At 47.9% G+C, this 13,141-nt stretch overlaps 1 protein-coding gene and 1 long non-coding RNA gene across 2 annotated transcripts in view; one reads left to right on the forward strand and one right to left on the reverse strand.

Moving 5' to 3' along the window:
- Positions 1-2,054: 2,054 nt before the first annotated feature.
- LOC143828374 (mitochondrial protein C2orf69 homolog) lies at positions 2,055-10,250 on the reverse strand. Its single transcript, XM_077318761.1, has 2 exons — positions 9,877-10,250; positions 2,055-6,004 (listed from the first exon to the last, which is right to left on the reverse strand). The coding sequence occupies exons 1-2, from the start codon at positions 10,177-10,179 to the stop codon at positions 5,171-5,173; spliced, it is 1,137 nt and encodes a 378-aa protein (XP_077174876.1). The 5' UTR covers positions 10,180-10,250; the 3' UTR covers positions 2,055-5,170.
- Positions 10,023-13,141, forward strand: part of LOC143828377 (uncharacterized) — a 44,534-nt gene continuing 41,415 nt past the window's right edge. Inside the window, exon 1 of the long non-coding RNA XR_013227582.1 lies at positions 10,023-10,160. This is a non-coding gene — a long non-coding RNA (uncharacterized LOC143828377). The remainder of the gene's footprint in view (positions 10,161-13,141) is intronic.

Here is a 13,141-nt window from a genome sequence, read left to right on the forward strand (position 1 = left end):
CCAAGCACATCCATCCCAACTGTGGATGCCAGAGGGGCCCCTGATAAAGCATGTCCAATGACACAGATAACCTCCAAGTAGATGCTATTGACTCTCCTGTATGGCCATGGACAGGTGAGAGCATCCATTGCCTCTGACTTAGAGTGAAAGAATCTTGTGTAAACTCTATTTGCAGTAGGTTGAAGAGCCTGGTGATTTGTAGGAACAAACTCCTCTTAAAGGATCAATCTTGAACGACTTGTTTGAATCACATGCCCACTGAGTCAGTCTGCTTGATTGTTTGAAGTCCTTTTATGTGTTCTGCCCAAACTGATGTGAGATTTTTTGTTCTGTCCTGCGAATTACCTTTACTGTCTTCTTGTATAGGATGAATTATTCCCCCTCCCAATTTGTTTATGGACGTTTTGGCTGACATGTCATCCATCCTCACTAGGTTATGAAAATAAGCTGTCTGGAATTGTTCTAATGCAAGATCTGTGGCACAAAACTACAGAATGTTGATGCTCAGTTTCATTTCCCCACCCTAATAAACTAGCATCTGCAAAGATCTCCGATATCTAATATGTCTTGCCTTGGAGTAGGTTAGACCTCTTTGTTCACCATACTCGGCTGATGTTTAATGGAACTGAAACTGGAAAGGCCTTACCAGTTGCTGTAATTGTCACACATGGATTCAGTATATGCATGATATTAAGTGAATCCAAGAGTTTGGTCACAGTCATCAGGGAAGTAGATCTGCACATGATCTCAGATTTGGACATCTCTCTGATTTTCAGTGCCTAATGGGCCAGCAAAGATAAGCAATCAACTGCTGTATTGAGGATAACTCCCAGAAGCTCTACTGGGTTCAGTGAGTTCTTCTGCAAGTTTATGATGAAACCATGACTTTGTAGAAACTAAATGGTAATCTTCATACCTGCTAATTATTTGACTTTGTGGCTGGAACTGATCAGTAAGTCATCGAAATAAGGATGTACATAGCTAGTCTATTCTCTTAATTTGACAATCCAATTGATTAGAACCCTGGAGAAGATTTGCAAAGCTACTGAGAGAAATGGAAGTGATTTGAATTTTGTTTCTCTAAGACCCATTATGCACGGGGGTTTTAGCGCACATTCGGGGTGGAATGGCGGCGACTAAAATCACGGATAATGCACGGAGCCGGCTGCAACTGGCTGCAGCTTCGGTGCATGCCGCCGAAAAAGCCGCGTCAGTGAAACGCGGAAGAAAGCGTAGCTTCCGGGTGAGCGGGGCGCAACCAGAAGCGGCGCCCGGATCGGCGCGTGCATAATCGGTTACTCTGGGTTTTGCCGCCGTCGCGCCCCGCCCCGTGCATAACCGGTATGCGTCGCGTCTTCCCCCTCCGCGTTTTCCACGTGACCCGAAATCGCCGTTTCGGCGGCCGTGCATAATGGGCCAAAGCTGAGATGTTTCCTGTGCCTTGGAAAAATCAGAATATGCACATATGCCTCAGTAAGCTGTAGGTTTTCTGCAGTGGAATGTGTTCACCCTCAAATCTCTGAATTTGACAGACTTGTTTAGGGAACTTTAAAATCCAGGATGGCCCTCCAGTCCCAATTCTTCTTGGCACATTATTGCATACCTCCATGTGTCTTTCTATGTAAACATTTAAGTATCTCCGGTAGTACCTTTTATATGTCTGTGACTTCCACCAAGATTTTTGTCTAGGCAGTTCTCAAATAATACATCTACCTGGAAGGAGTATGCTGTCACAATAAAGGTAACCAAAAATGTTGACACAAAAAACAAAAACAAAAGTATAACTAAGCACGCAGTGCTAATGTGCAAAATATAGTATATAACTTATTTATACATTCAAAGGTGCTAAAATAACCCACATTCTTTTGGTTCTGCATATAAATACCTATGCTTAATATAGACAAATGTCCAAACACATAAATTCAGGTTAAAAGGTACAAATTATGTTCATATACAAGAACCAAATGAGTTTCGACTAAAAGCTGTCACGAACCGTGGGCTGGTCTGGCTGACCAGAAGAGACCGCCTCGCAGAGAACTGCTCCATACACGTGGTGCAAAGAAGTCCGTTTTTATTGAAGGGTTCCATAAGGCAAAGCGGGACAAAGCATGGCAAGAACAGGAGCATTGAAAGAGACAAGCACGGTTGGCCTCCTTAGGTCTATATATAGGAGAAAACAGTTTAGGCAGGAGATCCAGTTCCCATAGGGGAAGCTTTTGATCTAAAAGGTACTAATCCAGGAGACATCCAGTCTATTTCCCCTGTCGTCCCCAGCAGTAAATTTCCAGCCCTACTACGTGAACCAAGGACGCGGACAGATGAGAACGCAGCGGGGGAGAGAGTTTCTACAGGTCATAAACCATGGGATGGGGGTGAGAGGGAAGGCACAGAAAAAAATGAAAGGAACGTGGGGTAAGGGAAGAATGGAAGGCTCTCAGGCTTGTTAAACCTCTAAGTCAACACTCCCGAGGAAATTGGGAGGGCAGTTATGACAAAAGCCTTCCTCAGTAGTAAAATGCAAATTGAGTATTCCATTAATAACTCACCATATACAGTATAGATTTTACTCATACTAAGATGTTCACCCACGGAATAAGTGGTAATAAATATTCTTAAGATGCAGCATGGACAACTCTTCAAGATACTCATCATATGTCCATGGACTTGCTTAATCCCAGTCTGCAATGCTCAAAGTTCCAATGGAATGCTCAGATAATATTAGTCTGAGAAGAATGAAAATATTATTAAGAATATCATGTCTGCCATGAAGGAGGTTGCCTTAAGAATTCCATTGGCCCCTTCTCTGAGTCATCTATTGGACTCTGATAGTAACTGGAGTATCTTCCTTGTCCAGATAACAGCTGTCCTGCAGACAATGGATGCAGTTGTAGGCACATGATTGCCACTGCCTCTAGTGTCATGAGTTTTCCATAGTGCAAAATCTGCTTTGGTGCCTTGATCATCTTCTGATATCAAGCCAAAGGGCTGCGATGGAAGCTACAAGAACTGATGAGCAAACAATGGTAAAGTATGCTACTTCGTGATAAACCCTGGTACTGCTATTTTCTAGAGTAGCGATCCCCAACCTGTGGGCCGCAGACCACCAGTGGTCCTTTGACTAATTGGAGGTGGGCCCCGAAGGACGCCTTCTCTCCCCCCCCCGGCCCTTTACAACACACTTTGGGTGTCCTTGTCTCCCATCACTCCCAGATGGGACTATCTGGTTGCAGAGAAACAAGCTCAGGGTTCCCATTGATTTGTCATTGTCATGAGTTAAAATTTCCATGAAAATAAAATGTTCCTTATGTTCATTGTTGTGGCGTGTCTGTATCTTACTTTGAAGGGATGTTTAAACAGTACCAGGGCAGGGCATCCCTAGCCTAGCCACGACGGAGCCACACTATAGCCCGCCCGCAGGCGAAGACAGCCGTCCACCAGAAGGAGCCGCCGAGGAGCCGCCGCCGCCACCACACACACCACCAAACCGCCTGGGAGCCGCCGCCTGACCCGCCGAGGAGCCGCCGCCACTGCACACAACACCAAGCCGCCTGGGAGATGCCGCCCAACCCGTTGAGGAGCCACCGGCGCCGCCGCACACACCACCAAGCCGCCTGGGAGCCGCCGCCCGACCCGCAGAGGAGCCACTGCCGCCGCCACCGCACACAACACCAAGCCGCCTGGGAGCCACCGCCCGACCCGCCGAGGAGCCGCCGCCACCGCACACAACACCAAGCCGCCTGGGAGACGCCGCCCAACCCGTCGAGGAGCCACCGGCTGACCCTGGTCTGGAAATATCCCTTGAGGTTGGGAAGTGGGGACTCAAGTGTGTAAAGCCTCTGCAGCCACCTAACCAGCCACACAGCACCCCCTGACCTATTTCAGGTCATACAAACATTGTAGATAGGAGGTAAAGTTGCCAGATAAGCCAGCAAGACCCACGCCAAACACCCTTTCAGCCACATGCCCTTCCAGGCTGGGCGTCTCTCCCTTCATTTTTCCTGACCCCCCCCCCACTCTACTGCCCTTTGTATTCCTGGATATAAAGGGTTTTCCCCCTTTAAGGCTTTATTATAATATTAAAGGTTTTTTTTGGGGGGGGGGCGGGTACTGAGTTGGAGGCCATTTATGCTTTCCTGATAATGCCAGGTAAATTCTGGCTTTGAAGGTGTATCCTCTGGGGCTTTTGCAGGCTTGTCAGAGGACATGTAGAAAACCACAGCTTTCCATTCATTCATTAAAACTGCAAGGAACTTTTCCCAAATGCCTCTGTTCGTAACGTTATTCTAAGATTTACTGTAAACGATATCAACCTCTTGTAGATGTCTGTGGCTTGGTTTTTAGGAAAAGGTCAGCACAGTGGTTTCCAAAGGGTCTAACACTCAAGGTACAAAAATTTTAAAACGCATTAAGAGTTCATCAAGCTTCAGTATTAATAGGGAATGTTGAACAGGGGGTTAAGATTACACAATCTTGGTCACTTAAAAATGTTTAATACTAATTCAGTTTCCAATGAAAGCTAGGAACAGATGTTTAGCAATGGTTAGAAATAGCAGAACACCGTGGAGAAATCGAAAATTAGCTGTTTTTCGGTTCCTATAAAAATTTGTTTTTACTGCACAAACACTGAAGACGGTGCCAATATAACAAACATTGCATTGCTTTTGCTATGCCAAAGTGCTAGAAACAAATTTTATTAATGCAACCTGAAAGCCTCATGTTCACAGTTCTTTAGCTAAGGCTTCTCTATGTCAATTGTATGTTTTCCTCCTGATCTTCAGCACTAGATCTTTCAGAAAGCTGTTTCTAGAGACTGGCTATGAAGGTCTGGCCACAAATTACACCCATAGTTAAAAGCAGGTATCAAGCCAACCGACATTTCACCTGATGTTACAAAGAGTATTTTCAGATGAATAGGTGTTGCCTCCACACAGCAGTCACGCAAATCCAAAGAAAAATCCTCAACATTAAGCCGTGGACTTGAAGTTGTCCAGGTGCAAATGCAAGACAGACTTTGATTAAAGCCCAGTCCTATCATAAAAAGTAAACATTAGTACACGTTATAATCTTTTTTCCCTTCCAGGGTTTAGAAGCCAGTGCCTCAAGCTGCTTAGTCACAGTTCTTGATGTGCTTTTGCAATGTATAACATAACAATGCGATACATTCACAGCGTCAGAATACTTCGTGGACTCTGAAGTGGTTGTCTAAGGAAGGGGCTTCATCGGCAAAATGAAGCTGGCTGTTGACGTTCACGCCAAACTCCTCAAGGACTTGTACAAATCTCTTGTGCTCTTTTCCGATCCATGACCTCATGGTGTCAAAGACCTGGTACGGCGTGACATGCGCGTTCACGGCGATCCCAGTCTGTGCAAAGCCTTTCAGCACATCAGGGCAGGTGACCCAGGTATTGCTTCCTCCAGAATGACCCCCGTCCAGCCAGTAAATTGCTCGTATGTTTTGGATGAAGGCAGCTAGGTCCTTGTCCTGTTTAGCGCCCTTGAGTTCATAAAGCAATTGGTTCAGGACAACACAACCCTTGCTAAAACCTATCAAAGTGAATGACGCTCCGCCGGCGACGGAAGGCTCGATAAAGTTCACAGTTGAATTGTGAAAAGGTTCGCAGTCTGGTTCCGTTTCTGCCGCCAAACATCCATTGGTACTGGGAGCAACGGGGAATTTGTAAGGTGCGGCCTTTCCATCCTTGCTGAATCCATGTGTGGTCTTCTGTGACAGCAGAAAGTTCTGTGCAATTTTAAAGGCGTTGACCAATAGCGCATGGAGGTGTCTGAAGGCTCCAAAGTCAGGGCTGTGCTCAGGTGCCCCAAACATATTGCTGGCCACAAAATTGTCATAACAGCTGAACTTGTGCAAATGCATGCGAGAGCATTTTATAACCCAAATGTAACTGCCGGGGAAGCGATGGGCAAGGATAGCAGCAATGTTTTCTAAGCACCAGGACTCCCACTGGAAGTTTTCTGGATGGCAAACCATCACTTCACGATAGCTCTGAAATGAGGCAACAGATAGGTTTTAGGACAGAGTCTGGATGTATCTTGTAAGCCGTGAATAATAATTTTTCTTACTACATGCAACACGTTATTTGCGACCTAGCAGAACTTTAATGAACAACACTTGGGTTAAAAAGGTATTAAAGCAGAGAGCAGAACATTGGAAATGGCAGTGTAATATTTTATCTACTTTCAGACTCATTCTAAATCTTGAACCTTTATTTACTTTCAAATGCAAATGAAAACTGCTCCTGCTGTTGAGTTCCTTAACAGCTGCCTGTAGCCTTTCCAGGAATTGGGGGAAGGGGGAGAGCATTCCGCAGAATTCTTTCACTCCACCCCCCTAATCTAGTGCCTGTTGTATTCCTGAATGCAACAGGCTTGGCCCCTAATCTACCGAATAATGTTTGAGTTCAATGGCACCTTTAAGGCCAACCAAGATTAATTCTGGGCATAAGCTTTCATGTGCATGTACACTTCAGTTATCTGAAGAAATGAGCATGCACATGAAAGCTTATACCCAGAATTAAACTTGGTTGGTATTAAATTTTGTCCTACTGCTTCATACCAACACAGCTACACACCTGAATCTACTATTATCTATAGCAGGGGTAGTCAAACTGCGGCCCTCCAGATGTCCATGGACTACAATTCATGGGAATTGTAGTCCATGGACATCTGGCGGGCCGCAGTTTGACTACCCCTGATCTATAGTATGGCTGCATATGGATAACCCTGAATATCCCATTTCGAAGAGATACTGCGGAATACACACGCAAACAGGAAACACAGCCATTAAACAATCAAAACTTATATAATATTCCTTGCAAGAAAAAGAAGAATATGCTGCAGTTTTTCACTAAAAGGGAACATGGAGCTGCTTTGTACCTAATCAGACTCTTGGTCCAGCAAGGTCAGTATTGCCTACTCAGACTCGCAGCAGCTGGTAAAGGTGAAGGTCTTGTGAAGGTCTTGAACATCTTCTAATACCTAGTCATTTAAATTTGAGTTTTCAGGGCTTGAACCTGGGACCTTCTGCAGGTAAAGGAGAGGCTCTTCCACTGAGCTACTGCCCCTCCCCATGACAGACATATATTGTTATGAATAACCATGCAGTTTGGTCTTATAACTTCAGAAGTTTCAAAAACACTTTGACAAGTTAATGGAATACCTACAAGAATATCTACTCCTAAGCTTAGCCTAACTTCTCACCTAACTTAGCCTAACTTCTCCTAATTCCATTGTTGCTTTAAAAAACCACTATTTAACTACAGATCAGAGAACCAGTAAAGAAAGCAACTGGTTCAGAAACTAATTCATCCACCTCCACTGAAGGGTATAAAGTTAAACTTACATATGAATAAGCAATGACAATCCCATAATCCTCCCCAAGGCTTCTAGTGATGCCCAGCACAAAAAAACTGGTTGGATTCAGCCCTTTGTAACCTCTCTCCCACCCCCCAAGAACTGCAGAAAGATGCCACAATAAAATCCTTGCAGAAGCTGCAACAAACATTCTAAGCATCAGAACAACCTGGGATTAGTACATACATTCTATTTGAGCACAATTAGTCCAGAGTTAATTCCCCATGAAAGCAATTCACTTCATGTAGAAACAGGAGGGGCAATAACAGCTATTCACTTTATACCCTGTCCAGAGGAACTGGTTGGCCACAGTGTGAGACAGAATGCTGGACTAGATGGATCATTGGTCTTACCCAACAGGGCTCCTCCTATGTTCTTGTTTCTCCCTTGCCATGAAAACAAACTGTTATTAGCCCCTCCAACATAATAACCAAACCAAAAGGCCTTACCATTTTTTCCCTCACCAGCAGAGCTTAAACCAGAAGGTACACTGCTGTAACAACCTCCTGATGTAGTATTTGCTTCCTAAGCTAGCCAGGACCCAGCACCAAATATTTAAGAGCCCATCTCCTTTCATTCTGCAGGAGTTGACATTTAAAAAAAATGTTTATTCCTAGGTGCCAGAACGACATTTCTAGGCTCTATGATCTGCTGACAGTTGGGATTGGTTCAGCCATGCCTCAAGCATGGTTATACCCTGTCCAGAGGAACTGGTTGGCCACTGCATGAGAGAGGACACTGGACTAGATGGATCACTGGTCTGATCCAGCAGGGCTCCTCTTATGTCCTTCCCCTCCGCCATGAAATGAGCAGTGACTCACAAAAGCTCATACCCTGCCATAAATTTTGTTAGGCATTAAGGCACAACTGGATTCTTGTTTTCTTCTAGTTAAGCCTAAGGATTTCAATTAGCTTAAATTTACTTAAACGTGTATTGGAATGTTACTACAGAATCTGTAAGTGCAAACTCTCTCTGTAAACCCAACATGAGCTGGACTGACTCAATAAAGCAAGACCTGAGAAAGGCAGTCAAAGATGGGGCGTTTGGGAGTTCATTAAAAACTGGAAGTGATTTGACAGCACGTCACACACAATCCCTCTTTCTCCCATGCTGGGAGGGTACTCCTCAGAGGCAGCAATTATGCCCAAGCAGAAGGAACGATGGAGGTCCTGAGAAAGATTATTACCATCTTTCCCAGAATACAACTGTGCACAGAAGCGCACTAAGTCAATGGGCTTAGTTTGCAGCAACTTTGCACAGGACCCAACAGACTTGTGCAGACCCATGCTGAGCATGCTCATTCAGAAGTTTTCCTTTTCCTAAATGCAAACCGTGCCCAATACTCAAGGCCAGTTTGGGAACTGCATTAGCACCACCCACATCAATAGTGGGCTAACATGCATTTCTATAATTATTCTGTAGATGCCTACAATTTCTATCAGCAATGCACTTTCAGCAAACTGGGCTATGGTTTCAGGAGAATGAATAGATGCACACACATCTGATATACACACACTTCTCTCAAAGTAGAACAAAGTTTGAGTCCAGCAGTACTTCTAAGACCAACAAAGTTGAGTTCTGGATACAAGCTCATGCACATGTCTTCAGATGTCCTATACGTAAGACTTGAGGAAGTCTATGACAAAGTATCTGAAGAAATGTGCCTGCACACACAAAAATATACTCAGAATTAAGCTTTGTTGGTCTTAAAGATGCCAATGGACTCAAACTTAGTTTTGTTGCTTCTGACCAACATGGTATCTCACCTGAACCTGTTTAAGCAGACATTTTAACTTCACCAGGCTACTCAAGCTCGTAATCTGTTCTGGTTACTCTGACTTGCAGATTTCCTTTCTGGCACCTGACAAGGAGGTCCTCCCCTCCAGAACTAATCAGCCACTTCGGGCAGAACCAAGCCCCACCACATCCAATGGTGCTCACTACTTCCAAGCTGCACATGCCCAGGATAGGTTACAGCGCAACCCTACGGATCTCCATGAGGCATCCGGGAAAGGGTTGAGCATTAATGGTAACGCATCTGCTCAGCATGCAGAAGGCCAATCTGGGCATCTGCGGTTTAAACAGGGCTCAGACCCTGGGACACTGCTGCCTATGGAGCTGACATTATGGAATATGGACAAAGCAAGGCCGTACACAAGGGACTTTTTTGAGAGGGATTAAGCTAATCCCCAGAAGATTAAATAAAAGAAATGCAAATGTATATATATTAATTGAATCAATGAAAACCATTAACAGTGGCAAGGGAGAAAAATGTACAAAAAGTTTTTAAAAAATCGAGGAAAAGTGAGAAAGGGCCAATGCCGCAGCTCCACGAAGGTTCTGGAATGACACCCAGCGCAGGGCCTGATCCAGGCCAAGGCGGCTCCGCCAGAGTAACTCTGCCAAGGGGCGCAGATGGCCCAAGGCTTCCGCGGGCCCCGATCCCCAGCACGCTTCCTCGGGAGCAACGTCCCCCTGGCCGTTCGCCTCGGCCGGGCTCTCACCTGGACGTCCCCGGGGAAGTAGAGGACGTGATGCTGCTGCTGCTGGTGCTGCGGCGGCGTCTCCGGGGGCAGGAGCAGCAGCAGGTCGTTGGCGCGAGAGGGCTCGTGGCCGGGCACGGCGGGCAGGCGCAGGCGCGGCGGGTCCGGCTGGGGGGCCGAGGAGAGACAGTGGCGGTTGCCCGAGGGCCCCGCCAGGCAGCCGCCCGGCCCCCCGCGGAGGCTCATGTTCCGCGCCAGGCAGAGGAAGGCGGAGCCCAGGAGCCCCCTCAGGACGGAGGCGACAGGTGGGCAGCGCCTGCTCATGGAGGCTCTCCGACCGGCCGGCCGCGGGCCCGCCCACAGCTTGGCCAGGCAGCGCGCGGACCCATGGCGCACGCGCGGGAGGCGGGGGCGGAGTCTAATGGGCGGCGGCGAAGCGAGAGGGCGGGAGGCCGCCGCCTCCTCTCTCGCTATTGGCGGAGCCGGCCGGCCCTCCTTCCGTTGGCTCTGAAAGAGAGGGCGGGAAGTTTCAAGGCCGAGGGGGCGTGGAAGGGGTTTGGCTGACTAGGGAAGGGGGGGGGGGAAGGTATGGTTCGGCGCATGCGCGCTGCTGGGCTCGTTTAAAGGGCGCCGGGCTGTGGAATTGTTCCAGTACTATTCAAGGATCAACAAATTGGAGAAGGGGGCGCTTCAGAACAAGATTTTCAATTAAACGGAACAATAGGCGGCGTTGACTTTTGTTCTTGGCAAGGCTGAAATGAAGTAAAAAATGGTTGGCAATTTTTCTCCTTCTCCCAAAATACTGCAATTCGAGGTCATCCATTGAAGCTGATGGGCAGTAGGTTCAGGTTGGACAAAAGGAAATACCACTTTACACAGGATGAAGTTTGTGTTCAGGGGCGCCTTTATGATCAACAAGTTTAATTCTGGGTAAAAGCTTCTGGGTGCAGGTATGCTTCTTCAGATGCAGTGAAACAGACTGTCTACAATTTAGCCGACTTACCCCCTTTTGTGTCCTCTAATTAATTTGCAGGACCTATTTAGCTTCCAGGAGGGCAGTCAGAACTGACTTTACTTTTAATTTATAATTATCCGCTGTATTGTACATGTGGTTTCTTATATATTAAATAGTTATTGTTTTGCTGTACTTGGTTTTGAAAAACATACTATACACAGTAACTTAGCTTTTCTTGTCAGTCCTTCCAGGACAAAAAAAAATGCCCTTGGTACAGCGCTGCAACATGATAACACAATAACCTTGTTAAATGATTTCAGACTTGGAGGGGGCACTCAAATGCAACAAAATGGCACTGGAATATGGGAGTTTTTGCCACGTGACAATGATTGACAAGTTAAAAAATGGTGGGAAGTTTTCACTTCCTGTCCCTTGGCCATTGCATATGGAAATAAATCTGGGGGGAAAGGGGACAAAGGCTCCCCCAAGTGGGCATAGGAAAAGGTCCCAAGGCAAAAAAAAAGGGGACAAAATAGTGGGTGAGTCCTCCGTGTGGAAAAGGGCTCAGCAAAGCCAAACTTTCCTGTTAGTGCTTGATAAAGTTGCGTGACTGACTTCCAGTTGTCTTTCACATCAGAAATGGCAGCAGTGTGATTCCTTTCCCTCTACCCCAACTCCACGCATGGGACATAAAGGCTGTATGACATCCTGAAATACAGGACTGGAGAGAAACATTTTGCTTGGTCATCATATCTTTAAACAGCCCCGCGGTGCGGGGCGCCAGGGACTTAATAATCGAGTAAGGGCTGGTGGGGAGGAGTTAGGTTGGGCTCTGTCTGGGATAAAAACTCAGAGTGGCACTCCAGGGCCTCCCTATTGGACACTTGGCCCATCTCCCGAACACCGCACCATAGACTCCCGTCTGCCCGAGCCGCTATCCTGCACAGATGGCCGCCAGGGAGGACGCTCGCCCCACTTCCCTGGGCTCAGAGAAAATCGCTTCCCCTCTGCCCAGCAAATGCCCTTCCCAAATGGCCCACTTCCCCCCTTCCCGCCCTCTCACTGACCTTCGCCCCCGCCACCATGCTCGCCGCCATCTCGGACACCGCCATCCCCACTTCCAGCATTCCCGGACCTCGCCCCGACCTTCCGCGCCGCTGCCACGCCCATGGAATGCCATCGACGCAGCGAGCCTGCCACTGCCCTCCCCACTCTTCGTTCCCGCCCCCGCCACCAGCCAACAACATCTACCATGCCTCCTGACACCACCAGGTGCGCGGCACAACATGGCTGCCCAATCTCCTCTTCGCCTCCTGCACGACGACCTCGCTGCCAGCTCTCGACATCTCCCCGCTGTCACAGAGTCCACTGCCCCGGTGCTCCGCCGCCAGCGCCGCACACTGCCCTCGCCAGCTGCGCAGCACAACATGGCCGCCCGATCTCTTCTTCACCTCCTACACGACGCTTCTCCCCTTGCCGAGGTAAATGCTACACTATTCGGCTGCGCGAGCCCTGCTACGCCATAATTACGGCTCCTGCCCCTCTTCCGCGGCCCTTCCCGCCCACACACAATCCTTTGCCAGTCAGGGGGGGGGGGACAGAGCCCTTCTAGCGCCCATTTTATTGCTACATAAAATGGGCTTTCGTTCTAATCCATCAATAATTCCTTTGTGTTCATTTGCTTGATTGCTAGTGCGTGTTACCTGCTAACCATGAAACTTCCCTATCAGTCCTTCCTCTAGGTTCATGGCAGCAATTCTGTATTTATGGCACCAAAGTTTGTAGGGGAGAGGCGTGAGGCTATTGAATGATTGGGTCCATCCCATCACCTTTGATGTGATGGCTGTCTGGTAGTCCACAGGGAGACGAGAGATATAGGGATGTGTAATAGTATCATAGAATCATAGAGTTGGAAGGGACCTCCATGATCATCTAGTCTAGTGGTCCCCAACCACCGGGTCACGGCCCGGTGCCAGGCCGCAAAGGCCCTGGCACCGGGTCGCGGCTCCCTCTCCCTGCCCCCCCCCCACAGTAAAAAACTTCCCAGGCTGCAAGCTTGCGGCCCGGGAAGCTTCTTACTGTGGGGGGGGGGGGGAGAGGGCCATGCACACGCATTGCACATGCGCGGCCGACATTGCTCATGTGCAGCCGAAATCCCGCATGCGCGCATGCGGGAAAGTGCTGCGCATGCATGATTTCAGCTACACATGGCGCATGCTCGGCATGCACAGCCGGGCAATCGCCCTCCCTGCTGCCGCTGGTCCCCAGCCTCAAAAAGGTTGGGGATCACTGATCTAGTCCAACCGTCTGCACAATGCAGGAACTCACAGT

This window comes from Paroedura picta, unplaced genomic scaffold (assembly GCF_049243985.1).
Source record: "Paroedura picta isolate Pp20150507F unplaced genomic scaffold, Ppicta_v3.0 Ppicta_v3_sca22, whole genome shotgun sequence".
Taxonomy (NCBI): Eukaryota; Metazoa; Chordata; class Lepidosauria; order Squamata; family Gekkonidae; genus Paroedura; species Paroedura picta.